Here is a 26,461-nt window from a genome sequence, read left to right as displayed (position 1 = left end):
TTATTTTATTTATTTATTAAATTTATTAATCGCCCATCTGGCTGGCCACCCAGCCACTCTGGGCGATGTACAAAGCATACAACAAAATAGTCTAAAACAATAAAATTCTACAATAAAAACATTTTATAAAATATCCTAACCCACCCCAAATGCCTGCCTGAACAACCACATTTTTAATGCACAGCGAAAGCTCATTAAAGACGGGGCATGGCGGAGTTCCCTAGGGAGGGAGTTTCACAGAGTGGGGGGCCACCACAGAAAAGGCCCTCTCCCTCGTCCCCATCACTCTAGCTGTCCTGGCTGATAGGACAGAGAGAAGGCCATCCGAGGCTGATCTTGTTAAGCGGCCTGTCTGGTGTTGCTGGAGGCGCTCCTTAAGATAGCCTGGGCTGGAACCATATACAGTTTTAAAGGTCAAAACCAACACCTTGAATTTGGCCCGGAAAACAATTGGTAACCAGTGCAACTCCTTCAGCACTGGAGTGATGTGATCTCGCCTGCGGCTGCCTTTAATCAGGCGAGCCGCCGCATTCTGTACCAGCTGCAACTTCCGAACCGTCTTCAAGGGTAACCCCACATAGAGTGCATTACAGTAGTCTAAACGAGAGGAGACCAGGGCATGTACTACCGATGGGAGCAGATCGTCGGGAAGTAAGAGGCCGCCATATCAGATGGAGTTGATACAACGCTGTCTGGCTCACAGCTGACACCTGAGCCTCCATTGACAGCTGGGAGTCCAAAATGACCCCCGGGCTGTGGATCTGGTCTTTCAAGGGTAGCCGTAGCCCATTCAACACCAGGTCAACATCCCCCAGCATCCTCTTGTGTCCCACCAAAAGTACCTCGGTCTTGTCAGGGTTCGGCTTCAGCTTATTCCACCCCATCCAGCCACTCACCGTCTCCAGACATTTGGACAGGAATTCTACAGCCAACCTTGCTGAAGATTTGAATGAGAGGTAGAGCTGCATGTCATCTGCATACTGATGACATCGCACCCCAAACCTCCTGATGATAGCTCCCAGCGGCTTCACACAGATGTTAAATAGCATCGGGGAGAGGATGGAACCCTGTGGCACCCCACAAGTAAGCAGCCACAGGTCCAAAACCTCCTCTCCCAGTACTACCCTCTGGTACCTGCCAGAGAGGAAGGACCGGAACCACTGTAATATGGTGTCTCCAATGCCCAACCCCTCCAGGCGGTCCAGGAGGATACCGTGGTCACCGGTATCAAAAGCCGCTGAGAGGTCGAGGAGAACAAGGAAGAAGCATTCACCCCTATCCAGAGCCCTCCTCATATCCACCAAGGCGACCAAGGCCGTTTCTGTCCCATGCCCAAGCCTGAAGCCCGACTGAAATGGGTCTAGATAATCGGCTTCTTCCAAGTGTGTCTTCAACTGCATCGCCAACACTCGCTCAATCACCTTGACCCAAAATGGCAGATTCGAGACTGGGCGAAAGTTGTTCAGAACTTGAGGATCCAAGGAGGGCTTCTTGAGAAGTGGTCTTATCTCTGCCTCCTTGAGGGCTGAAGGCAACACTTCCTCCTCAAGGGAGGCGTTCACCACCGCCCTGATCCCCTCATGCAACCCATAATTAGCCAAGATGGTAAGCAGGTGTCAGGGTGGAAACTGAGCCAATAGAGCCCCAGAGCAGTTCTAATTCTGAGAGGAACAGCAATCCATGGGAGAGGAGCTCGCTCATCTCTCACAGGTACAGCAGCTGGCAGAGATTCCTCCTGCCAGCATTCCTGGGATAGATAGTGACCCTGGCAGTGAGAGAGCACTGCAGGGGGGCTTGCTGGATGCTTGGTGCAGACGCAGGGAGTGACGACAGATGGAGGGCACCGAAAGGAGGTGTAGCACTCGTTTGGTGCGCAAACAACGGTCGCGTTCCGAGGACCCAAGTAAAGAGGGAGGCTCTCTCCCTAGCCCATAAGTTCAGGGTCTTCCCATGATTCTCCTTCAAATGGGGACCAACTGCCTTACCTGGAGCTTAGGCTACTCAGCTATCTTTCCCCAGGGCTGTTCCTTGCTTTGGCGCTAGCGACTAGTATTCTGAAAGTATTATAAAGTAATAAAGGAATAAAGTCATGGAAAGAATCCTCGTCATCTGTGTCCTGAGTTGGCTATTGGTGGGGACTGCAAGAGGCAGCTAGGGTGCTCCTGACAGCTTGGTCCCTGTTCCTGCAGGTCTAGCGCGGAGCACCGAGGCTTTTGGTGTGGAAAGCTGGGACATTTCGCCAAAACCTGCTGCACTAGACCCACAGCCCCACTGCCTCCCCCTCCTCTCCTTCCTCCTCCTCCTCGTCCCCAGGTCTGACTAGGCTGCCCCCCAAGCCTGTTGGGGGTCTCCAGTGTGGGGGTTGGTTCACCACCAGGTGGGTGCCTTCCGCAACCCCCCCACCCTCCCATCTGCTATTGCATGTTCACCTCCACTCCTCCCCGTGGGGTGGGGTGGAGGCCCTAGCTTTAGTAGACTCTGGGGCTACGACCAGTTTCATGGATGAAACGTTCGCTCACTTCCACAAGATTCCTACCCTGCCTCTTCCTGCCCCCTTGGCAGTGGAGACCATCGATGGGCGTCCTCTTTCTTTGGGCGCGGTGACCTGGATTACAGCTCCACTCACTCTGCGCGCCCAGTCCCACGTTGAGCAGATTCAGTTTCACTTGGCCGAGGTTCCCCAATACCCAATCGTGCTAGGTGTTTCCTGGCTCTCTAAGCATAATCCTCAGATTTCTTGGGGGCTTCAGCAAGTGGAGTTTGTGTCTCCCTACTGCCGGGAGCATTGCCTCCCGACTGAGGCGCCAGTCCCAGTCCAGGCCTTAACCTTTTCCTCCCCCTCCTCATCTGCTTCTGGCAGTTCTTCAGCTACCGTGATCCTCCCAGAGAAGTATGCAGCTTTTCGGGATGTTTTCGACAAGGAGGCCAACCAGCTCCCCCGCCACCGCCCTTTTGACTGTGCCATTAACCTCATTCCTGGGGTGACCATCCCCGCTGGCCGGCTGTATTCAATGTCAGAGCCGGAGCTTCGAGCTCTGCGGGAGTTTTTGGACACAAACCTCAGACATGGCTTCATTCGCCCCTCCTCCTCCCCCGCCTGCGCCCCTACCATGTTTGTGCACAAGAAATCGGGCGACCTCTGCCCGGTGCACGATTTCAGAGTTTTGAATTCAGTCTTGATCCCCGACAAGTACCCCCTCCCCCTCATAGCAGAGATGCTGGAGCACCTGGGGCGAGCCAAAATTTTCACAAAGTTGGACCTGCGTGGCGCCTACAATCTGATTCGCATCCGGGAGGGGGATGAGTGGAAGACCTGTTTTGGCACCCGGTACGGAGCGTATGAATACCTAGTGATGCCATTTGGGCTCGCCTGCAGCCCCCCCCCCCCCATTTTCGCATTTTATGAATGCCATCTTCCAGGACTATTTGGACACTTTCCTCATTGTGTATCTCGATGATTTACTTATATTTTCTGAGGACCCCCACACCCATCAGCACTATGTCTCTGCCGTCCTCCAGCACCTCCACGAGCACCACCTTTATGCCAAGCTGGAGAAATGTGTTTGACCTAACCTCTTTGGACTATCTTGGCTACATTATCTCAGCTGACGGTATCAGGATGGATCCTGCAAAGGTCCAGACTGTCCTCTTCTGGCAGGCTCCATCCACCAAGAAGGACTTGCAATGTCCTTTTTATTTTCCCAGGCATTTTAGCATTTTAGCTTTCTAAATTTTTAGCTTTGCTGTTTTAAGTCTATATTTTAAACTCCTGCACTGCTGCTAGGTTTTATTGTGGTTGTATTGTTATATTGTGGTTTTAATGTTCTATATATTTTAAATTGTTTTATTGTGTGTTGTTTGGTTTTAATTTTTGTGAACTGCCCAGAGAGCTTCGGCTATTGGGCGGTATAGAAATGAAATAAATAAATAAATAAAGTTTTCTGGGGTTTGCTAATTTTACAGAAAGTTCTTGCCCAGCTTTGCTCGGCTGACATCTCCTCTCACGGACCTCCTTAAGGGCAGGAAATCTCCTTTTCATTGGACGGCATCTGCCCAACAGGCTTTCAAGGAACTTAAGAAGCTTTTTAGTTCTGAGCCGATCCTGTTACATCCCAACCCGAGGAAGCCTTTTGTAGTGCAAACTGATGCCTCTTACTTTGCGGTGGGGGCAGTGCTTTTTCAGCCAGATCGGGCAGGCGGTGGGTTGCAACCCTGTGCCTACCACTCCAGGAAGCTGAACATGTCTGAGAGGAATTATACCATCTGGGAGAAGGAACTGTTGGCCATCAAGTCCGCTTTGGAGACCTGGCATCATCTTCTGGAGGGGGCACAGCACCCAGTCGAAGTTAGAACTGACCATCGCAACCTGGAACATCTTCAGACAGCCCATGCCTTAAACCAGCAGCAGATTAGGTGGTCGCTTTTTCCCCCCCGGTTCCACCTTAGGATTTGCCATGTGAAGGCCTCCGACAACCTACAAGCAGATGCTCTTTCTCGTAAGCCGGACCTCCAGCCAGGGGGTGAGGGAAATCCCCCCCCTCTGATTCTTCCCCCCCAGAGCCTGGCGGCAGCTGCGGTGCCTCACTCTTGGGAGGAACTTATTCACTCTGAACAGGCTCAGGATGCTTTTGTCCACACAAAAGTAGAGGAATTGGGGCTAGCCTCTGGCCTCCCCCACTCTACCCCCTTCTCTTTGCGAGGTGGCTTGCTTTACCATTCCGGCCGGGTTTATGTGCCTTCTAGACCCCTCCGCAAGAAGGTCTTCCATCAGTGCCACGATTCCCCCACCGCTGGGCATTTTGGCTTCGCCAAGATGCTGCACAGAGTGACGCAGGATTTTTGGTGGCCTCGTGTGTGTCGGGACGTCAAGACCTATGTCGCCTCCTGCCCAACCTGCCAGCGGGCGAAGGCCCCCTCAGGCAAGCCCACAGGCTTGCTTCACCCCCTGCCTACCCTCTCAGGACCTTGGAACTGCTCTCCCTTGACTTCATCACTGACTTGCCTCCCTCACATGGTAAGACCACTATTCTGGTGGTGGTGGATTTGTTTTCTAAGATGGCCCATTTCATCTCCTGCTCTGGGTTTCCCACAGCCAGGGAGACGGCAGATTTTTTTTTGGCACATGTTTTCCAGCTTCATGGATGGCCCGAGGGTCTCATTTCGGATAGGGGGGCCCAATTCACTGCCCATTTCTGGAGGGAGCTACTTGGGCTTCTCCATGTGACGTTCCGTCTTTCCTCCACCCACCATCCACAGACGGATGGTCAGACCGACTGCACCAGTGCGACTCTGGAGCAATATTTGCACTAGGGATGTACGAAAGTTCCGCCATGGATCTCGGGGAGGCCGAATGCCAGTGCATTCAGCCCCCCGAAATCGGTGGCGGAATGGCCCGTCACCCCCCCGCCACCCCCCCGGGACAGGACTTACCTTGGGTGGATCTTCCTGGCGGCGGCGGCTCTGGCGGTCGGTCTTCCAACTGGCTGCCGCCGCCACCATTTCCAGGTTAAAAAAAAAAATTTGATAGGCTACGTAAAGATTTACGTAGCCTATCACGGCTAGATTTTTTAAAAAACACCGTGATAGGCTACGTAATGTTTACGTAGCCTATCACGGCTGACTTAAAAAAAAAAAACACGCGCATATGCAAATAGCAGCGTACGTGCATTGTTGTTGTTTTTTTAAATCAGCCGTGATAGGCTACGTAAAGATTTACGTAGCCTATCACGGCTGACTGCAGGGACGCAAACGGCGGCGGCTACGGCCGCCGCCATTTGTGTCCTTGCTAGCCAGTGGCCGGATGTCCAGCTGCTGGCGGAGCTGGCCGGCGGCTCCGCAGAATTGCTGCGGAGCACAGCCAGCCAGCCAGGATTCCAGGGGGGGGGGAGGAATGGAGCGCCTCCCCCCCGGCAAGGATTCCGGGGGGAGGGACGGAACGCCTCCCCCCCCACCATCAGCATAATCCCCGAAAGGTAAGTGATTTTCGTACATCCCTAATTTGCGCTGTTATGTCAATTACCAGCAAGATGACTGGTTCTCCTTGCTGCCTCTCGCAGAATTTGCTTATAACAATGCCTGCCATCCTTCCACCCGCCAAACCCCATTTTTTGCCAATTTTAGTTACCACCCCAAGGCTTTCCTGTCCACCTTAGCTCCCTCTTCAGTGCCAGAGGCCCATGACTTTTTAGAGGAATTGCGAGCGGTACACCACCTCTTACGGGACTGCCTCGAACAAACCAAGACAGCCTACAAGGCCTCTGTGGACCGGCGGCGCCAGCCGGGTCCATCTCTGCAACTGGAGGACTGGGTTTGGTTGTCCACCCAATACCTCCCCTCTCACTTGCCCGCAAGGAAGCTCACGCCTTGCTGCATGGGGCCTTTCCAGATTATGGCCCAGATTAACACTGTTGCTTTTTGCCTGGCTCTCCCCCCCTCCATAAAGATCCATCCTGTTTTTCATCAGTCCTTGCTGTCCCCCCTGGTTTCTGGCGACCCTCATCGCTCGGCCGGCTCCCCGCACCACCACCAGTGCTGGTGGAGGGGGAGGAGGAGTTTGAGGTCGCGGAGATTCTGGACTCCCGCCTTTCTCATGGCAGCCTGCAATATCTGGTGGACTGGAAGGGGTACAGGCCAGATGAGCGATCCTGGGAACCCGCGGAAAATGTGCATGCTCCGTTGCTGCTGAGGCGCTTCCACCAGCTGTACCCCCACAAACCCGGGGCCCCAGGGGAGGAGCACGAGGGGTGGCCTCATGGGAGTGGGGATGATGTCAGGGTGGAAACTGAGCCAATAGAGCCCCAGAGCAGTTCTGATTATGAGAAGGAACAGCAATCCATGGGAGAGGAGCTCGCTCATCTCTCACAGGCACAGCAGCTGGCAGAGATTCCTCCTGCCAGCATTCCTGGGATAGATAGTGACCCTGGCAGTGAGAGAGTGCTGGAGGGGGGATGGCTGGATGCTCAGCGCAGATGCAGGGAGCGACGACAGATGGAGGGCACTGAAAGGAGGCGTAGTGCTCGTTTGGCGTGCAAACAATGGTCAGGTCCCGAGGACCCAAGGGAAAGAGGGAGGATCTCTCCCTAGCCCATAAGTTCAGGGTCTTCCCGTGATTCTCCTTCAAACGGGGACCAACTGCCTTACCTGAAGCTTAGGCTACTCAGCTATCTTTCCCCAGGGCTGTTCCTCGCTTTGGCGCTAGCGACTAGTATTCTGAAAGAGTCATAAAGTAATAAAGGAATAAAGTCTTGGAAAGAATCCCTCATCGTCTGTGTCCTGAGTTGGCTATTGGTGGGGACTGCAAGAGGCAGCTAGGGTGCTCCTGGCAGCAGGTAAGCAGGTGGTCGGCCTTATAGATGAAAGCACCTTGTCCACTTCATCAGAAGGAAGAAGCTGGAACCGATCCCACAAAACTGGTTTGCCACAGGCTGCCTCTTGCTCACAAGCCATATCCACAGCGCAAGGAATAACACTCCTAATCCGATCAATTTTATCCGCAAAGTGCCTTGCCAAGGCCTCACAGGAGGTCTTAGAATGCTCCAGTGGTTCCAGAGCCACTGGACTGACCAGGCTCCGGACCACTTGGAACAGCCTCCTGGGACAGCACTCTGCAGACGCGATAGAGGCAGCATAATATTTCTTTTTTGCTGCCTTCACCGCCATGTGATAGGCTGAAGATACAGCTCTAGCCTGTGTCTGATGGTCTTTGGAGCAAGACTTCCGCCACCGGTGCTCTAGCCATCTCACCTCCTGTTTCAGAGCTCACTTCCTGTTTCAGAGCTCGGATTGAACCATGGTGCAGTCTGAGCCCTGTTCAAGGGGAGAGGGCATTTCGGAGCCACTTGATCTAATGCCCCAGTGATTGCGGCATTCCAGCCACCCACCAGGGTCTCCACCGAGTGGCCGTTGGCGTGCTCCAGTGAGTCCCCAAGCACGTTCAGGAATCCATTCGGATCCATAAGATGCCTGGGGCGGACCATTTTAATGTGTCCTCCAACCCTTCTCGGGTTGTGGAACCGAGAAGTCTAACGATGCCAAATAGTGATCTGACCATGACAAGGGGGTGGTGGATATACCCCCAACTTCCAGATCACTCCCCGCTTCTCCAGAAACAAACACAAGGTCTAGTGCATGACCGGCTACATGGGTGGGCCCAGTTAGAATATGGTGCAGCTCTCAGGAAGCCATGGTCTCCATGAAGTCCCGAGGTGCTCCTGTGAGGATGGCCTCTGAATGTACATTGCAGTCCCCCAACACCAATAAGTTAGGAGACTGTACACATACATCACAGACCACCTCAAGCACCTCAACCAGGGAGTCAGTCGTGCAGCGGGGTGGACGGTACACGAGCAGAATTTCCAGACTGCCCTACGGGCCCAACCTCCAGTACTCAGCAACCTTGGTCTCCCGGAGAGGGGGTCTGGTGAAGACCAAGGACACTCTGTAGATAACAGCCACTCCCCCTCCCCGATCCCCAGCCCTCCCCGATCCCCAGATACGTAATTTATGAATATCTGTGACAATATTATAGATTATATTTAAGAAAATGCGTCATGTTTTCTCACTGTTCTCAGTTGTAGAACTATATTGGAGAGCCATCCTATGCTCCCTGGAAGGATGGTTGGAGTGTCATAGGATGCTGGTCCCCAAGTGGAAAGTGCTGTCATCACTATACCACTGGCAGTGGGGCCAGAAATATGGTATTCTGGAGGCGTGTCTTGGGTGGTCATGGATCCACAGGATGCAAAGTCCCAAGGTTCCCTCAACAGGTTTGTAACTATTCCAGGCCTGAGCTGGCATATTAAATTCCTTCCCATTGGAATAAATGGGGGTTGGGAAACATTAAATGAAAAGCAAAACACCCCACACTTCCCATCCTGGCTACAGCAAACCAGCAGGGCTTTGGATACGGTGGAGTAACCACCATCAATTCTCCCCCCACCATGACCATAGCAATGCTCTGTTAATCAATAAAAGTATTTGAAAACACACGTGCACACACACACACACATACAAAATGCACAATAGAAACAATCATTATAATACAGGTTGATTACGTATTTTAAATGTAACTCAAAATAAGTACCAGGTGCAAATGTCTGTAGTGTGGGTCACATCCTGAATCATTTGCATCCAGATACAGAGAGCTCAGCGAGAAGAAAAGGCCTTCCCTTTTCTTGTTTCTTCTGGAATCTCTTAAACCATGATTGGCTTCCATTCCCAACATTTGTTTCTCTGGCAGCCCTATGCAAGCCTCCCTTTTCACGTCAATCTCCACAAATGGATAATCTTTGTGTGATCAGCTGCCAGAAAGCTAGAACTTTCTTTGGTCCCTTCATTCCAGGTTTATTGGCCCGCCTTTCACTGCCTTCAGCTGCCACCCTTCGTTTCCTACTCCTTGCCTTCTGCTATGGACTATGGCATACTGCCTGTGGAACTTCCTTCCCAAATCTATTTGGCAGCCTACACTGTCAGCCTTCCTATGCCAATTAAAATCTGTCTTGTTCATCCAGCTCTGTAATCTTTGCTGTTCTCATTTCTGGTTGCTTACCAGTCTGACTACTGACTATTTTATGATGGTATCGTTTTAAATGTTGCTGTGAACCACCTTGACAACTATGTCAGAAAGACATATTAGAAATATTGGAAGGAAGACAATTTTTTTTTAAAAAAAAGAAATAGTGAATCAACAGCAGTAAATATTAGAATTCATCCTACCTACAGGGGCATAAACCAGCACACTCATGTTATAGACTTTGCTCTTGATGCTGTCGGTAGGTGCTCTACTAACCAATCACTTGAAGTTGACTGGAAGCCTGTTTTTGCCTATTCCACCATGAAATACAAATAGGGACTGAGCTCTCCTTCTTTATTCTTAGCCATTTGTAAGAGTGGGCTGGAAGCTCAGCTGCCATGTCACTCTGACAATATTGTCTGTACAAAGATCCACCAATGTCAAAGCTGATTTCTAACCCCACCTTAACAAAGAAAACTATTTTCTGAAAAACAAAAGTAAGACAGAGCAGACACCAAACATTTAGCAAAGAAACTCTTAAAGAAATTGTCCAGGACTGTAACTGGATTATTTTCTCAAAGCTATTGCCAATGGAAGGATAATCCGTAGCAAAGGCATTGGCCAAGACAAATGCATACTGAATCACAAAGTATCAGCTTATAAGGCAACTCCTTATAGGACAGAACATTTACCAGTCACACTGGCCACATTCGCACAAAACTCTTAAGTCAGCATTCCTAAGATTAATGGAAATTGTCAATCACTCCCACTTGGCTCCTCCTGCAAGCAGGAGCAGCTAAAGTAAACAGAAACTTACCAAGGTGAAAACATGTTACACCTGAACCTGGACCCTGGCTTGTTGCTCCTCTATCAAGCCTGGATCCCTAAGCTAACTTCAAACCCAGGCTTCAAACTCTGGCTTGCTTGGGGAGGGACAAGCCAGGTGACCAGGTCTGGATATAACACAAAGCTTTTTCACCCTGGAAAGTTTCTGGTTATTTAGCCATTCCCACTTACAGAAGGAGTCAAGCTGGAACAATCAGGCAGGGTGCGCTAGCACACTGCTTGTTACTGATAAGTCAGAATTCTCACCAATTCTGATGTATCATTTTTATGTGAATGCAGCCACAGAAGTAATATGAAGTTTTTGCAGTGTTCAATGGAATTCCAAGAGCACTCTATATTTTTCTAGTTTTCTTATTTGCAGTACTGTCACTGAATGATATTCAACTTCTCACGCACACAACTGATTGAGGCATCGTAACACAACTTTAAAATACGCATGCAAATGCCACTTAATGATATGGTTTGTGATGCTGGGACGGTCATACTTTCATGCTAAATCCTGGAGGAACTGAAGTGAGCAGCATAGAAGAAAATAAAATAGTATCATCATCCCAGCCACTTTTCCTCCCTCCACATATACATGTACTTTACAGAATGAAAACGGTTTGTTTTCCCATACTACATAGAATTTACTTTATATCCACTTTTCTTATTCAAATATTTCAACTTACAGATATTTTAGATTTTCAAGGTCTTCAAATGCTCCAGTTGGTATTCTTTTAATGTGATTGTTGTTTAGAAGTCTGGAAAAATAAATGAAAAACAGGTATTTGTTTATTTTCTCCTAGAGCATTTTCTTGAAAAATTGCAATAATTTTATTACCTGGAAACAACAAAATAAAAAAAAAATACTTAAACTGATTTCTTACAACTGTTATCTGAATTTTATTATCTTTTAAAAAATCTTCTAAGCAATAAGGATCCAGAGAAATGTTTACAATACTGAGAAGGAAAACGTTAAGAATGCTCAGCACTCTCTTACGGAGAGCATTCAACAATGTGGAATAATTTTTTAAATATTTACCTATAATAATAATAATAATAATTAAAAAAAAACCTAAAGCAGTCAACCTACAGATTGCTAACTATTTTGTGATGTTTTGGTTAATCCACATAAAAGTTATTGCCCATCTGTGGATCTTGGAATTTTTTTTATGGATCAACATGACTTACTTTGCTTTCTGTGTCTTGGAGAATATCTAATTTAGCTATTCAGGAACACAATCTTAAAACTAAGGATTATTTTCTACCACCTGAAGTTGGAACTTTTTGAGGGTTTCATTCCCTACAACCACTAGGTAATGCTGTGCAATTTGGCTGTGCTTGACTTTTTTTACCTAGTATACCACCTAAAATTAATGCCCACCTTCGCTAGTATAAAAACTACTATGTTTCTCTTTACTTCTATTATCTAACAAGAAGTCTATGTGTTTCATTTAAGCCTGGAGAAAGATCCAGGTTAATTGCTGAATTTTATATTTTAAAAAATGGGGGATCAACAATTGCTAGTTTCTTTGTCTGAGTAGTCCTAGTAGGAGAAACTGAAAAGCTGCATAGTACCTAGTATAACCTAATCCATTTAAGTCTGCTATCTCCTTCTAGACTCCACCTTAACCTGTAAATATAGAGACTCTGAGCAGTATCCAATAGCGACTGCCCACAAGCAACCAACCTGCCAATCCCTTCCTGAAGTGGTGCCCACTGCTTGTGGAACAGAGATTTAGTGCTTCTTGGGGGGAACCCAAAATGAGTGGAAACACTCTTTTCTGGAATGGGGCAGGCTGGCGGAGCTCACATAAGTGGCAGTGGCTGCGCTCAGGGACAGGCAGCATTGGATACTGCCCTTTATAGCTACAACATCAAGCCAGCCCCCCTGCCACCCCACGTTTAACATCCAGCCTAAAAGTAAGTTCAAGTTCGGGGGAACTAAAAAACCTGTTCACTATTTTGTAACATTTTCATTCCTCCATTTTGGAATGTCCAGCCCTTTCTTTGTAGGTCTTCAAGAAGGCTCTGAAGACCTACCTGTTTTTGTTAGCCTTCCCATAGTCTGTGGGTTGCAGTTTTTATTGATGATACCAGTTTTTATAGAATTTTTAACTGAATCTTTATTGATTGATTTTTATTGTAGTTCTGCATTGTTTTGTAGTGTTTTTATTTTGGACACCACCTTGAGAGAGTTCTGCCCTTAAAGGTTGCCTAAAAATTACTTTAAATAAATAAATAAATAAATAATGTTTTTAATGTGTCAGTATGATCTCCTTCGCTTTTTGGGTTTTTCCAATATCTATTAGAGAGGCAGGAAAAATTTCCTATTGATAAACTGCCAGCAGACTCAACCTGGGGAACCTCACAGCAGGGCCCAAACCACTGGGGCATCTTGAGGTATTGATAATGGATGGGAAATTGACTGCAGCTTGTCAGGTCAAATTATTCAGCAAGCAACAATTCATACTTGGGATAATTTATGACGAATGAACTGTTAAGAGATCGTGTGTATGCCCCCTAGCTTTATACATCTAATGCACACTGGTGGATTCTAGGTTCTTCTTTAATGTAAACTGTAACTGAAGTCAGTCAACCCTCACCTAAATGACTTGGTAAAGAGAAATTATAGTTGTACAATAATTACACTAACAATTTAACTTTTCCACCAACATTAGACTTTTTTATAGTCTTAGTGTGGACTCTATAAAGTCTTGACTAGACATTTAAAAACAATTAGAAAGAGAATGATAATCAGCATTATCGAAAAATTACTTGAATATACATAGAGACAAATCTCATTAGACTTACTGAGGTTAACCTAAGGTAAAAATAAAAAAGTTTATTTACAAACTGTAAATACATTTGTTTGTTTGTTTCTTTGTTTACTGTTTACAAAAGGGGAGGTAGGTTTTGTAAGGGATAAAACTTACAATGTGTTCAGATTTTTAAGCCGTCGAAATGCACCAGGCTGGATTTCTTTAATTCTATTAAACCGCAGATCCCTGTTAGGAATAATTATACTAATTAGTATAAAAATTACCACTTCAGGTAAGTATTTCAGCACTCTTAAAACAAAACTTTGCTACCAACTTCCATATGTACATACAACCACTCTAATAAAAACATTCATCTGTAAAGAAAATGAAGCCTATTTTATAAACTAGACATAAATAAAATGTAGGTAAATATCTAAAACTCAGCTCAGAATTAAACTGGAAATCAGGTACAGCTTGTAATAGCACAAACAAATTCAGACAATTCTCACTGTGCTAAGTGAGGTATAAAATCATTAACTGCTGTCATGTTGTAACAGCAAAGGCTAATCTAATTAACACTATTTCTCAGAAATCTACCTTGCTAACAATAACCAAATCTATCACAGAAATAATGAGCTGAAGAATGCCTTTGTTTACTTCTACTAAAATAAAGTTTTCCCCATTAAATCCCTAATAAACATTGGTAAATTCAATTCGAGTAGTGAGAATATTGTGCATCTGCAAGGCCTATTGCTTAAAAATTGATATAAATATGCTTCCATTTCACCTAATTAAAATAGTTGTGCATGATACGACCAAATGCAAGGCAAAGACTATTAACCTTTAGTTCAAAACACTGTACATAGATATAGAACTAGAATGGTTCACATATGGTTTCGCAAGGAAAAATCAGGCTGCTTATATCTTTAAAAGTTTACATAACTCTAAATAATCTAGACCAAACCTAGTGACACTTTGTTGTTTTTTCCATTTCCCTATGGAAATGTTGTCTTCATCTATTCATATGACCACTCTTCTCTCACTGCAAGCATTTTCCCCCAAGAAACCTTATAGCAAATGCTCTTTACAACAGGTTGTGATTCCATCATGCTTACAGGGGATGGCAGTGAGAACATCTTTTTTTTTTAAAAAACCTCCCTGAACCCCACCATAGTGGATAATTTCCAGCCAGTCTCCAGTATTCCATTCTTGGGCAAGGGGCTAGATAATTTCCAACCAGTCTCCAAGATTCCATTCTTAGGCAAAGTGCTTGAGTGTGTGGTGGATCTGAGCTCCAGGTGTTTCTGGATGAGGCAGATTATCTAGCTCCTTTCAATCTGTCTTCAGGCTTGTTTAAGGGAAAGAGATTGCTTTAGCTAAATTTGGTGGTCCTGAATCAGTGCCTGAGCAGGGTAACGGACTGGATAAGGCCCAATAAACTGGAGCTCAGTCCAGACAAGATGAAGGTACTGCTAGTGGGTGGCTGTCTGCCGAGTTGAGTAGAGTTCAACCTGTTCTAGAGGAGGTTGATTAGGTACACAGTTCGGGGGTGCTCCTGGATCCATAATTGTTACTTAAAGCACAGCTGGCCTCTGGCTAGCAGCACTTTTTATCGGCTTTATCTGGACACAGACAGCCTGGCAACAGTTATCCACGCTCTGGAAATCTCCTGGTTGGATTACTGCAATGCCCTGTACATGTGGCTACCTTTGAAAATGGTTTGGAGACTTCAGTTAGCCAAAAATAGAGCTGCTAAACTACTATCTGGGATTGTTTATTACTATCATGTGATGCCAGCGTTTCATCATTTGCCCTTGCTTCCAGTCTGTTTCTGGGCCAAATTCGGTGTGTTGGTGTTGACCTTTAAAATGCTGAACAGCTTGGAGTCAGAGTACCTAAAGGAATATCTTCTCCCACATGTACCTTCTCAGACCCTTGGGACATCTTTAGAGGCTATCCACCAGGTACCCTCACCAAATAAAGTTAAGAGGGTGGCTACACGAGAGAGGGCTTTCTCCATTGTTCATGGAATGCCCTCCATGAAGCTCCTTGATCATGGAATGCCTTCCATGAAGCTTGCCTGGTACTCATATTGTTATCTTTTCAGTGGCAAAGACAGTCCCCTTCTCTCAGGCATTTTCAATTCTAGAATTTTTAAGTTCCCAGATTTATATATTTTATATTGCATTTTTATCTCCTGTGCTGATTATTGTTGTTATGGGTTATATTTATTGTACAGTGTTTTATTCTTTTAGTGTAAAATGATCTGTCTAAATAACTTTTGTTATTGGGCCGACTAAAAGTATAATACAAAAATAATTAAAATAAACATATACGTGAAACTGTTGGGTCAGGTCATCTGGAGTTGTGGAGTTTGGTGCCACCAGTATGCTGATGACACCCAGCTGTATCTCTCCTTTCCATCTAAATCCAAGGAGGCTGTTCTAGTTCTAAATCAGAGTCTGATTTCAGTAATGGACTGGATGAGAACAACAAATTGAAGTTTAATTGAGAGGTACTCCTGATTAGTCGAAGGGCAGATCAGGGAATAGGGATTCAACCTGTATTCGATGGGGCTACATTCCCCCTGAAGACTCAGGTTCACAGTTTGGTTGTACTCCCGGATTCATGCTTGAACTTGGATGCCCAGGTTTCAGCTAAGGCTAATGCTCCAATTGTGCCTATTCCCGGAGATGTCAGCTAAGGCTAATGCTCCAATTGTGCCTATTCCCGGAGATGTCAGATCTGGCCACAGTGGCCCACACCTTAGTTACATCCTGTTTGGACTACTGTAACATGCTATCTAGGGCTGCCTTTGAAAAGTGTTCAGAAACTTCAGCTGATCCAGAATCATGCAGCCAGACCATTTGCTGCAGCTGCTTATAGTGAGGGTGTGATTCCCTTGCTACAACAGCTTCACAAAGAGTCCATTTTTGGACACAATCCTGGCTCCGACCGATAAAGCCCTACATAAACTTGGAACAAGTTGTATGTTTAAGATTTTAATCTTTTGTAAACCATCCAGACAGCTTTCACTACTGGCTGGTATAGAACTGTTAACAACAACAACAGAAAGTCCATGTTCTTCCTGCTCAGGTTTTAAGATCCCAGGGCAAGGCTGGAGGCACATTTGGTGGAAATTTGAGAGAAGGTCTTCTAAGTGGCTACTCCCAGGCTCTGGAATAGGTTAGCTGTATCTTTATTGTCCTTCTGCTGGCAGGCAAAGGCATTTTTATTCAGACTTTTGACTATTAAGCTAATTTGTTTACTTAAGTAGGTTTTAACTGGTGGGAATGGTTTATTTCCGTTTCACTGATGTGTGTTTAATCATTTGATTTTATGTTTTAATTAGAGCTGTGTATTTTATCTTGTATTTTATTGTTAGCCACTTTGAGCACTATCTTATAGTGGAAAGGTGGGATATAAATTTAATTAATAAATAAATGTCCATACAGTAATCTGTCTTGTGAAGAGTTCAATAGATGTTTGTTCACTTTACCCACCAACTATTATTTGGCAAACTTGAATATTGAGACCTGCTAAATATATCTTGCACAGGGATTTAACATATGTGTTGAACATGTATGGTCCTGATGTTTTTCAAAATGAAGATTTCACATATGATTGGCTGAAAGTAATCATGTCTTGGTGGGGAAAAACTAGTTGTGCAAAAGTGGTTTTCAAATCAGCAGAGAAGAACAGATGAGTATTAGAAACAAAATAGATCCAAAATCACAACTATTACATCAAATTAGTCAATCTTTAAGTACAACCATGAGCTTAATAATAACACAAAAAGTTGGGAAACGTATATAGCTTTTGGCAGGGACAGCTGGAATGCACCAGCATACTTTCCATATAATGATATCTTCAAAATCTTGGAACCGAGTAAATCAGGGAGCTTATGTTTTCTTTGGACACTCTTTGTTCTCCCATTAAAAAAACTGCCTGGAGGGCAAACTTATCTTTATGCAGATGCCAAGTTTCAGACATGATATATAATCTCATCTCCTTTATTTCTGCTTTTGTCCTGTTCCTGGGGGGTCAACACAAAAGTGATCCTTAACAAATTCTTTACTCACTTTACTCACGGACCAAGCAAACTTTAAAACAACTTTTAACGTTTCATAGCATATTTCAGAGAAAGGAATGAGACCAGGGTTTTCCATTCAATAATCACAATATCAGGGAGAAAGCTTGCTTTAAAAAAAAGAGAAAAAAAGAAGAAATAAGATTTCCTCTGTTCAGAATTGCAACTAAAGAAAGGCCACTGAGGCTTTACCAAAGCAACCTTTTTTTATAATCTTCAAATCCCCTATATCATGTTCATAACAATTGTTTCGGCAGAACCTGGGAAAATGCTAGTTTGTGAACCAACCCCCAAATATGATGGATATGTAACAAATGAAAACTCTGTGCTCATACAATATTGGGGGGCGGGGGTAAGGGGGAGCAAGGGGGAGCAGAATTGTGCTCATTCAAACTTCATGCAATTCTTGTGTGTTAGTTTTTAATCACAATAATCGTAAAAGGTAGCTGAGACTTGTTCTTAAATCTAGCAGTTAGGATTTTGTTCAGCTATGCAGACTTTTTTTTATCTATACCATTCAGAAAGTTGAAGTCAATGAACCAGGTCAGAGACTAATGAGTACCATCCCTTTCTGTAGTCCTAGCCTCCAAATCAATTAAACCCAATATGCATATCCCTCTGAGCTCCTTTACAAGGTCATCAGGAGACTCTCACACCCGCTTTCAAGTTTAGAAAAAAAAAATCCAAGTGTAATAGGTTTTACAACAGAGGTGAAGGAAGGCCTATTCCTTAGCCTCAGCCTAGTGAAGAATTTAAGTCATCTAGGGCGCAATCCTATGGGGATAGGTGGATGCCTCTGAACTTGGAGGTGACCACCTATCCAATGCAGGGCAGGAGAAGCATGGAGGGGATCGTCCCCTCTGCGCTTCAGCCACCCTGCATTTGCGGCTAGACAGCCGATTTCAGCTGTCTAGCTGTGGGAAGTCGGAGTTGGGGTGGCAGCGGCCGGATGACACATAGGATGTGTTGTACAGGCATTTCCGCCCTTGGGAACGCCCTTTTTCCGCCGTTCTGCACTGCTCTTATGAGTGCAGAGCATAGGGCCATTCTGTGCTGCCTACAAAGCAGTGCAGGGGGGGTGAAGGTCGGTTCTCAGAGAACCGATGTATCCTATGGCTGTCTAGCTGCTGACTAACAGACATAGGATTGTTCCCCTAGGTTCTGTAGTTCCATAGCTAATATGCAAGAAAACAGATGGAGATTTTGGAGGAAATATGTGACCGACATTTATATACATGTTCAGGGTAACTGGACTGCATATATTTGGGTTTTGCACCTCTAATGGAGTCCCTTTAGAAATGTCGCTAGTCTTAATTTTATCAAGAAAGCATGAAAAATGGCCATAGTCACGTCTATATTTCTGGACAGTTCAATACTATGAATAGGACGAGCTATTTATCTTTGCATTTGTATCCCACAAGAGGTTCATAGAACCTCAGGGTGTCTGATTAGGCATGGACTTTTATTCCTTTTTTTCCCCCAACAGACTTGTAACTACAAGTATTTAAATATTTCTAGACTTATCGAAAGCTTAAACTATAATAAAATCACAGTATGACATGTTTTCAGACTAGTTTCCTATCCTTTCCACAGTTTGAGAGAAAACCATTCAGTTCCTTAATAAACTCTCTTGAAATGTGTAAACCAAGAGCTTGCAATAAAAGCACAGACCTGAAATATTATATAATCAATATGAATAAACAGTAATTCATTCATAGCTGGTGCCTTAAGGAAGTGGGAGTGCTATAGGTCCCTCAGTCATGCCAAGCCAGTCCAACCCTGCCTCAATTCCAACCACTCAATGCTGTCTTGACTTTCTCCACCCCAGGTTGACCCATGGAGCACCTCTTATTAGCCAAGTTAGCTAAATGGGGTGCAGGAGATCTGTGATTGGATCTCTCGACCTTTCGTTCCTTTCCTAAAAGGAGTTATAGCGGCTTACAAACCAGTTGGTGAAACAGTAGAAAAAAAGTATTTCCAGAGGCATTTGCCTGGCCATATAAGACATAGAATGACAGGCTAGAGGCAGATAAGACACATATCCAAAGCAGCAAACTGAGTGGAAAGATGTGTGGACTGAGCCCCAAATATTCAACCACTTCTTTGAGCCAACTTTTGCTGCAGCAACATCCTTTTTACACAAGACAAACAGTGAGGCTGAGTGACAAGCAACTTTGCACAATCTCATTACACCAATGTAGGAGCCTAATCCAGCAATACTGGGTTCCGGAAGTGCTCAGCTCTTGCACAACATACGCACAATTCTTATTTCACTGCCAGATTTCAATATCTGCATATTGTGCTACCACTTGCGCAATGTTTTAGGGAACTGCACCGCTGCTACAGCTCTTCCACAAATGCATATCTGAATCCAATCCAGTGATACTTACTTCTGAGTACACATGTACAGGATTGTATTGTACATCATGGTTTTTAAGGGGAGGAAAATTAAGTAAATTCAGCATGAAATTGATCATTTATAGATATAAACAGCTTATGCTATTTTTTTCTTCTGGATTAGGAATAATGCATTGTTTTTTCTAAGAAAGTATACTTCAAAATAGGTGATATTACGATCGGAAATTTCCTAAATGGATAATTCTGCCATTTGAGGGAGACAGAAGGGAATAGTGAGAAGACAATAACTAAAAATAAGGTGGATATGAAATGCAGCTGTTATTCCCCCGGCATCAATTTACTCACCAGCGTAAACACCAAGTCTCTTCACTGTGTTTCCCTGTGAATAACAAAAGATCTGCAACTGCCAGCAAGACTACATTGCTTGCATATACTCTATTCTTATTCTTTTTATTATTATTCAAGGTCATTGCAGCAGGAAATGAAAAACAGATATCAGTGCAGCAAAAACAATCAAACAACAGAGCATGAAAAATCACACAAAAGAAGTTCTATAACCAAATCAGTGCAGTGACTGCATGATATCAGTGGCACTTCAATATTGGTTTCATCGCAATACTTTAAAGCAGTTATTTATTAAACTATAAGTCATTTAAAATCATATTAACAACATTTGTAGTAGTAATATATACCTTTAGGATACAAATAGCATGAATCTTGTAGAAACTTTGAGGAAGAGGTTCATATTTAAAGGCATTTTGATAGCTTTATTAATTAAAATATCCATCATAACATCAAAGTGTCACAACACAAAAAACAGTGTAAAAGCTAACAATTTCATATATTTGAATGCATTAAGATTTTTTCACCAATGTTCTGCAAACCCCGCCAGGTCATCTTCACTACCTCTTTCCCAGGCTCTCCATAAAGTTTTTTCCATTTTGGCGCTGCCAAACTTTAGTCAACCAGTCTTTCAGTTCTGGTATTGCACTCAGTTTCCAAATTCTGGCACTTACAATTTTGGCCACTACCAACAATTTCATCAAAAACATTCTCTCTTTTACATTTTACCTAATGCCCACCAAGGTCATTTCTGGTTCTTTTATTGTCCATTTATTTCATACATTAATTCTTATGTCCCAGTACTTTGCTACCTTCAGGTAATTTCACCAGATATGCAAGTGCAGATTATTTGCATGGCACATTTCCGACAACTAAATGTATTAACTTTATAGGTTCTGTTTAGCTTCTGTGGCATCATATGTAAAGAATGTTATACTGAAGCTCTTTTAAATTTAAACACAATTAAAATTCATTTCCTGTTTGCAAGATTAAGTTCTACTTTTGGGCAGACAAATCCTCCTTCCTCATCTAAAATTGGTTTTTTCTTGCTCTGGGCTATTTCCAGTAATATGTTGTATATGTGTGCAATGTATTTTGTTTTGCACCCTCTTCTACTAATATCTTTTATGCTTTTGATAATTCTCTCAAATGATTAGTCCCATTCACGAGTTAATCGCATGAAGGGGGAGTCCACTTAATGACCAGGAAGTGGGGCTATGCCAGGGTGATTATTATTGTTACTCATTTAAAAGTTTTATAAACTGACCAAGGCAGTGTACAACAAAATTTCAAATCACTAAACCACAATAAAACAATGATAAAACAGTAAGAATAAAAGTAAAAAATGAACAATTAAAACCAGATAGCATCATATACACAGCAGCACTCAATACATTCCTAACTCAGGACCAAAACAGACATTACTTTAAATACATAGCTAGCAGCTACGAGTTTTAATTTTTTTTACTTTAGAGTAGGTTCATAGAGCTCTATCTGGGACCACAGTGTGGGGAACGGGGTGGGAGGTGTTTAAATCAGGATTAGCCAGCTGTACCTACTCTAAAAATGAAAACAAATGCATAACTGCTAGATACAGATTTAAAGTAATGTCTGTTTTAGCCCTTAATTATAGGTAAACAGGTAAGTCTGTAAGGCCCACTTGAATTGGGGGGTGGGGGGAGGCTTGCGGTGCTTTGGAGATGGGGCAATAGTGAAGGGAACGTAGGAATCCTTCTAAGACTGAGATTTTAACCTGAGCCAAAGCAGAATTTCAGAATTTTAGAAGTTCATTACTCTTAAGAGCTCCCAAAGTTCATTTCTAGACCTGGCTCAAGAAAACCATTGGCATCCCTACTTTCCTTCGACCTCCTTGTATTTGGAGCACTGTCTTTGCTTCCATCTTGTTTCATCAATTGCACAGGCTACAAAGTAACTTCCTTTCATAATAATAAACTGTATCCAGCTTGTGCGAGACTGACTCAGTTTTACAAATTTCACTATAGTTAGGTAGTCTGCTGGCACAGCAATTCTGTATGGGCAGTTTCAGCCTTACCTGTTTCAATTTGTAAAAATTATTCATTTAATCCAGTTCTTAGGTGCCTTTCAAGATCATAGGACTAGACTGTTTATTAATATTTTATTTGTTAAAAATCAATAAATATATATTTTTAAAGACCACAGGGCTAGATTCAACATCACAGTAGCAGAATTCTGCTAGCACGATGGGACTTTCCCCTTCTCTCCCCTCCTCTTCAACCTCCAGGCCACCCAAAAATCTGCTCCATTCCCAGCATTCTGGAACAGATTTTGAGAGCACATGTGGAGGTCTCCTGCCCAGTTCCGGTGGCGGAAGTGCAGGATGACACATTGGATATAGCACATAGTCTTCCCAAGTCGGATTACAGCAGAAACACAATACAACACACACACACACATTATTAAAATCATATTAAATATACAAGTTTAAATAAAACCTGTTACCAAAAACAACCACAACCCTGATTTCACCACAACTGTTGGCGGTATTGATTTGTTCTGGTTAATCTTGCTGGATTTTCTTTTAGAAATTTTTTTTTTTCTTGTCAACAGAAAGGTGAAAACTTAGCAGCCTTGCTGAGATACAGATCCAACAAAATGAGAATGACAAATCTTTATAAAATAAAAGAAACAATTCTGGGCAACAAAACAAAAGAGACCCAGGGGAGGGGGAAGAACTTGTAATTCATGTCAGTATTTTTTTTCCCTATTATGAAAACAGGACACAGGTGCAAACAAATAAATATAGGCTTTTAAAAATTGAAACAACATGGATTTGGTGTATAGGAGAATAACTCCTGCCAATATTCCAAGCATCCGTAAAACACTATGTGTATATGTGCCAAGAGAATGATTTTTGGACCCATTCTAGATCCTCCTCTGCCTACAACTATGCATCGTTGGCCCCTTCCCCAGCTCTTCAAACTCACATTGGGAGGTTTTGCTCCTTGTATTTTTGGCAACATTCTGAACAGGCACCAAAGATGACTGTCAATGCCACCCAGTTCTCAGCTGCTTTCCTTCTTTTGCTATGTTAGGATCAAGAAGGATCCTATCATATGGCAGAAAGCCAACAGAAAGCTTCATTCCGCTGCTGGAAGAGGATATTCTGTATGACCAAGGGGGCAGCTATGCTTGCTTTCAAAAGTTTATGAACTTCCCTTTCTAAAAATACTTCTTAGCCAGTTACTGAGGATATTTGGGCATATTTATTTACTATTTAACGTATTTCAAACAATTACACACTGTTTTACAGATATATAAGCAACCTTTCACAATTGTTCACAGTAATACTAAAACAAAACATCAAGAAATATAATTATAAACACCAGCAACAAGAAAACGTCTATAAAAGTCAGTTAAAACTATCAGACTAAAGCTAAATACTAAAAGCCTGGGTAAATAAAAAGATCTTCAGCTAGTTTTGAAGAGATAACAGACTCAGTGCTGGGCAAGTCTCCTTGGGAAGCATGTTCCAATGGTGAAGCATCGTAACTGCAAAAACCCTGTCCTAGGTCCCTAACCACATTACCTCACCCACATGATAAGGAGAGGATTAGTAAAAACTGGGCACTACAGTTTGGCTAGTTCTAGCTCCAGTCAAAGGATACCTTACATGGACAGAGATGAAACAGTGAGGTCTGCCTCTGTTTGGCTGGGACCAACATCCTTTTTGGTTCCTCTGCTCCCATAACTGTAAACAGAATGAAAGAGTTGGTACTTCTATTTTGTATTTTTCCTTTCCTTCCCTATGCCTTCATACCATGTTTTAGATTGTAAGCCATTATTTTAAGCATTATTAATCACCTTGTATGCTTTGGAAGAAAGCCAGTACATAAATGCAGTAAATAAATAAATAAACATGAAACATTACAGGGGTGACCTGTCCATTTTCAGTATATAGGCCTGTCTGAAGCACATGACTCACCTGCATCACACTACAACTATGGAAATTGCTCTAGGCAGTCCATTGTGGCCTGCTTATAACTTTTCCCCATGCCCTTTCTGCCTGACATTAGTCCATTAAAAAAAAAAATCTTTCAGACAGGCTTTTAAAGATTCAATTGCCTGGTTGATTGTGGCCAATAAGAAATGTCTTGAAGTAACTTTTGCCATTTGAAGACAGTTGGTTCAGAGTGAGAGGAAAATAGATGAAAATCACCTCCTCCCCTATTCCACCATTGGGGAACCCTTCTGTCCATGAGATGCAGATTCTGGATCCAGCCCAATGTATGTGCTGTTTTATTTTCAAACACTTTCCTAATAAGGGCTGATGTACCATAGTGGCTAAGAGACTGAACTACAAATCAGGAAGTCCTTGGTTTGAAACTCTTCTCTTCCATGAACAAACTAGATGGCCTTAAGCAAGCCACTCTCTTATTTCTCTGCCTCCTCATCTGCAATATGGAGGATAACACAGGGTTGTTGTTGGTATTAAAACTAAATAATGCATGTGAAGCACTTTGAAAGCATTTGTTACATGACTGAGAGGGAGCATAACTTTTCTTCCTGGTGGACCCCTTCTTTACATGGGTTCCACAGGAAAAGAATTTCTGAAAGGCTGGATGAACCTCCTGACACACCCTAGTCTGGCAAGCTGCTTGGGGAGTTTCTGAACTCTATTGCCAAGGACCCAGCACAGACCTAGGAAAAAAGAAAGGTACTTTGGACTTTTTACAAGTAACTCACGAAAGAAGGGAAGCAAAAAGCAAGGGAGAAAGGGGAAGATATACCCAACTGAATGCAGAGTTCCAGAGAATAGCAAGGAGAGACAAGAAGGCCTTCTTAAATGAACAATGCAAAGAAATCGAGGAAAACAACAGAATGGGAAAGACTAGAGATCTCTTCAAGAAAATTGGAGATCTCAAGGGTACATTTTGTGCAAAGACGGGCATGATAAAGGACAAAGAAGGCAGGGACCTAATAGAAGCAGATGAGATTAAGAAGAGGTGGCAAGAATACACAGAAGAACTATACAGGAAAGATCTGAATGTCCCTGATAGCCATGATAGTGCGGTCACTGAACTTGAGCCGGACATCCTCGAGAGTGAAGTCAAGTGGGCCTTAGGAAGCATTAGTAACAACAAAGCTAGCGGAGATGACAGTCTCCCAGCTGAGCTATTTAAAATCCTAAAAGATGATGCTGTTAAAGTGCTGCATTCAATATGCCAACAAATCTGGAACACTCAACAGTGGCCACAAGACTGGAAAAGGTCAGTTTACATTCCAATTCCAAAGAAGGGCAATGCCAAAGAGTGTTCAAACTACCGCACAATTGCGCTCATTTCACATGCCAGCAAGGTGATGCTCAAAATCCTACAAGCTAGGCTTCAGCAGTATGCGAACCGAGAACTACCGGAAGTACAAGCTGGGTTTCGAAGAGGCAGGGGAACTAGAGATCAAATCGCCAACGTTCGCTGGATCATGGAGAAAGCAAGAGAATTCCAGAAAAATGTCTATTTCTGCTTCATTGACTACGCTAAAGCCTTTGATTGTGTGGATCACAACAAAATGTGGCAAATTCTTAAAGTGATGGGAGTACCAGACCACCTTACCTGTCTCCTGAGAAACCTGTATGAGGGTCAAGAAGCAACAGTAAGAACCAGACATGGAACAACCGATTGGTTCAAAATTGGGAAAGGAGTACGACAAGGCTGCATATTGTCACCCTGCTTATTTAACTTATATGCAGAGTACATCATGAGAAATGCCGGATTGGATGAATCAGAGGTCGGAATTAAGATTGCCGGGAGAATTATCAACAACCTCCGATATGCAGACGATACCACCCTAATGGCAGAAAGCGAAGAGGATCTAAAGAGCCTCTTGTTGAGGGTGAAAGAGGAGAGTGCAAAAGCTGGTTTGAAACTCAACATTAAAAAAACTAAGATCATGTCATCTGGCCCTATCACTTCCTGGCATATAGAAGGGGAAGAAATGGAAGCAGTGACAGATTTTACTTTCTTGGGCTCCAAGATCACCGCAGATGGTGACTGTAGCCATGAAATTAAAAGACGCTTGCTCCTTGGGAGGAAAGCTATGGCAAACCTAGACAGCATAGTAAGAAGCAGAGACATCACCTTGCCGACAAAGGTCCGTCTAATCAAAGCTATGGTTTTCCCAGTAGTAATGTATGGCTGTGAGAGCTGGACTATAAGGAAGGCTGAGCGCCGAAGAATTGATGCTTTCGAACTGTGGTGCTGGAGAAGACTCTTACGAGTCCCCTGGACTGCAAGGAGGTCCAATCAGTCCATCCTAAAGGAAATCAACCCTGACTGCTCATTGGAAGGACAGATAATGAAGCTGAAGCTCCAATATTTTGGCCACCTAATGCGAAGAGAAAACTCCCTGGAAAAGACCCTGATGCTGGGAAAGACTGAAGGCAAAAGGAGAAGGGGACGGCAGAGGATGAGATGGCTAGATAGCATCACGGATGCAATGAATATGAACTTGAGCACACTCCGGGAGAGAGCGCAGGACAGGAAGGCCTGGCGTGCTATGGTCCATGGGGTCACGAAGAGTCGGACACGACTG

General features: G+C 43.9%; 1 protein-coding gene across 4 annotated transcripts in view; it reads right to left on the bottom strand.

Annotated features, from left to right (window-relative positions):
* PXDN (peroxidasin) overlaps positions 1–26,461 on the bottom strand; it is a 112,022-nt gene that overhangs the window by 64,329 nt on the left and 21,232 nt on the right. For all 4 annotated transcript variants that reach the window (XM_084826729.1, XM_084826728.1, XM_084826727.1 and 1 more), the window contains exons 2-3: positions 13,276–13,347; positions 11,029–11,100 (exon numbers count right to left, since the gene is read on the bottom strand). Coding sequence is in view for 2 of the 4 variants with exons in the window: in XM_084826727.1 (XP_084682853.1) it covers positions 11,029–11,100; positions 13,276–13,347 (144 nt within the window). In the remaining 2 variants the exon portion in view is untranslated. The remainder of the gene's footprint in view (positions 1–11,028; positions 11,101–13,275; positions 13,348–26,461) is intronic.

The sequence above is a fragment of the Heloderma suspectum genome, chromosome 1 (genome assembly GCF_057233095.1).
Source record: "Heloderma suspectum isolate Gila_16-S chromosome 1, 16-S_ref, whole genome shotgun sequence".
In the NCBI taxonomy this organism is placed as follows: Eukaryota; Metazoa; Chordata; class Lepidosauria; order Squamata; family Helodermatidae; genus Heloderma; species Heloderma suspectum.
The sequence above is the reverse complement of the archived record's forward strand: the minus strand, read 5'-3'. Positions and strand labels throughout refer to the sequence as shown.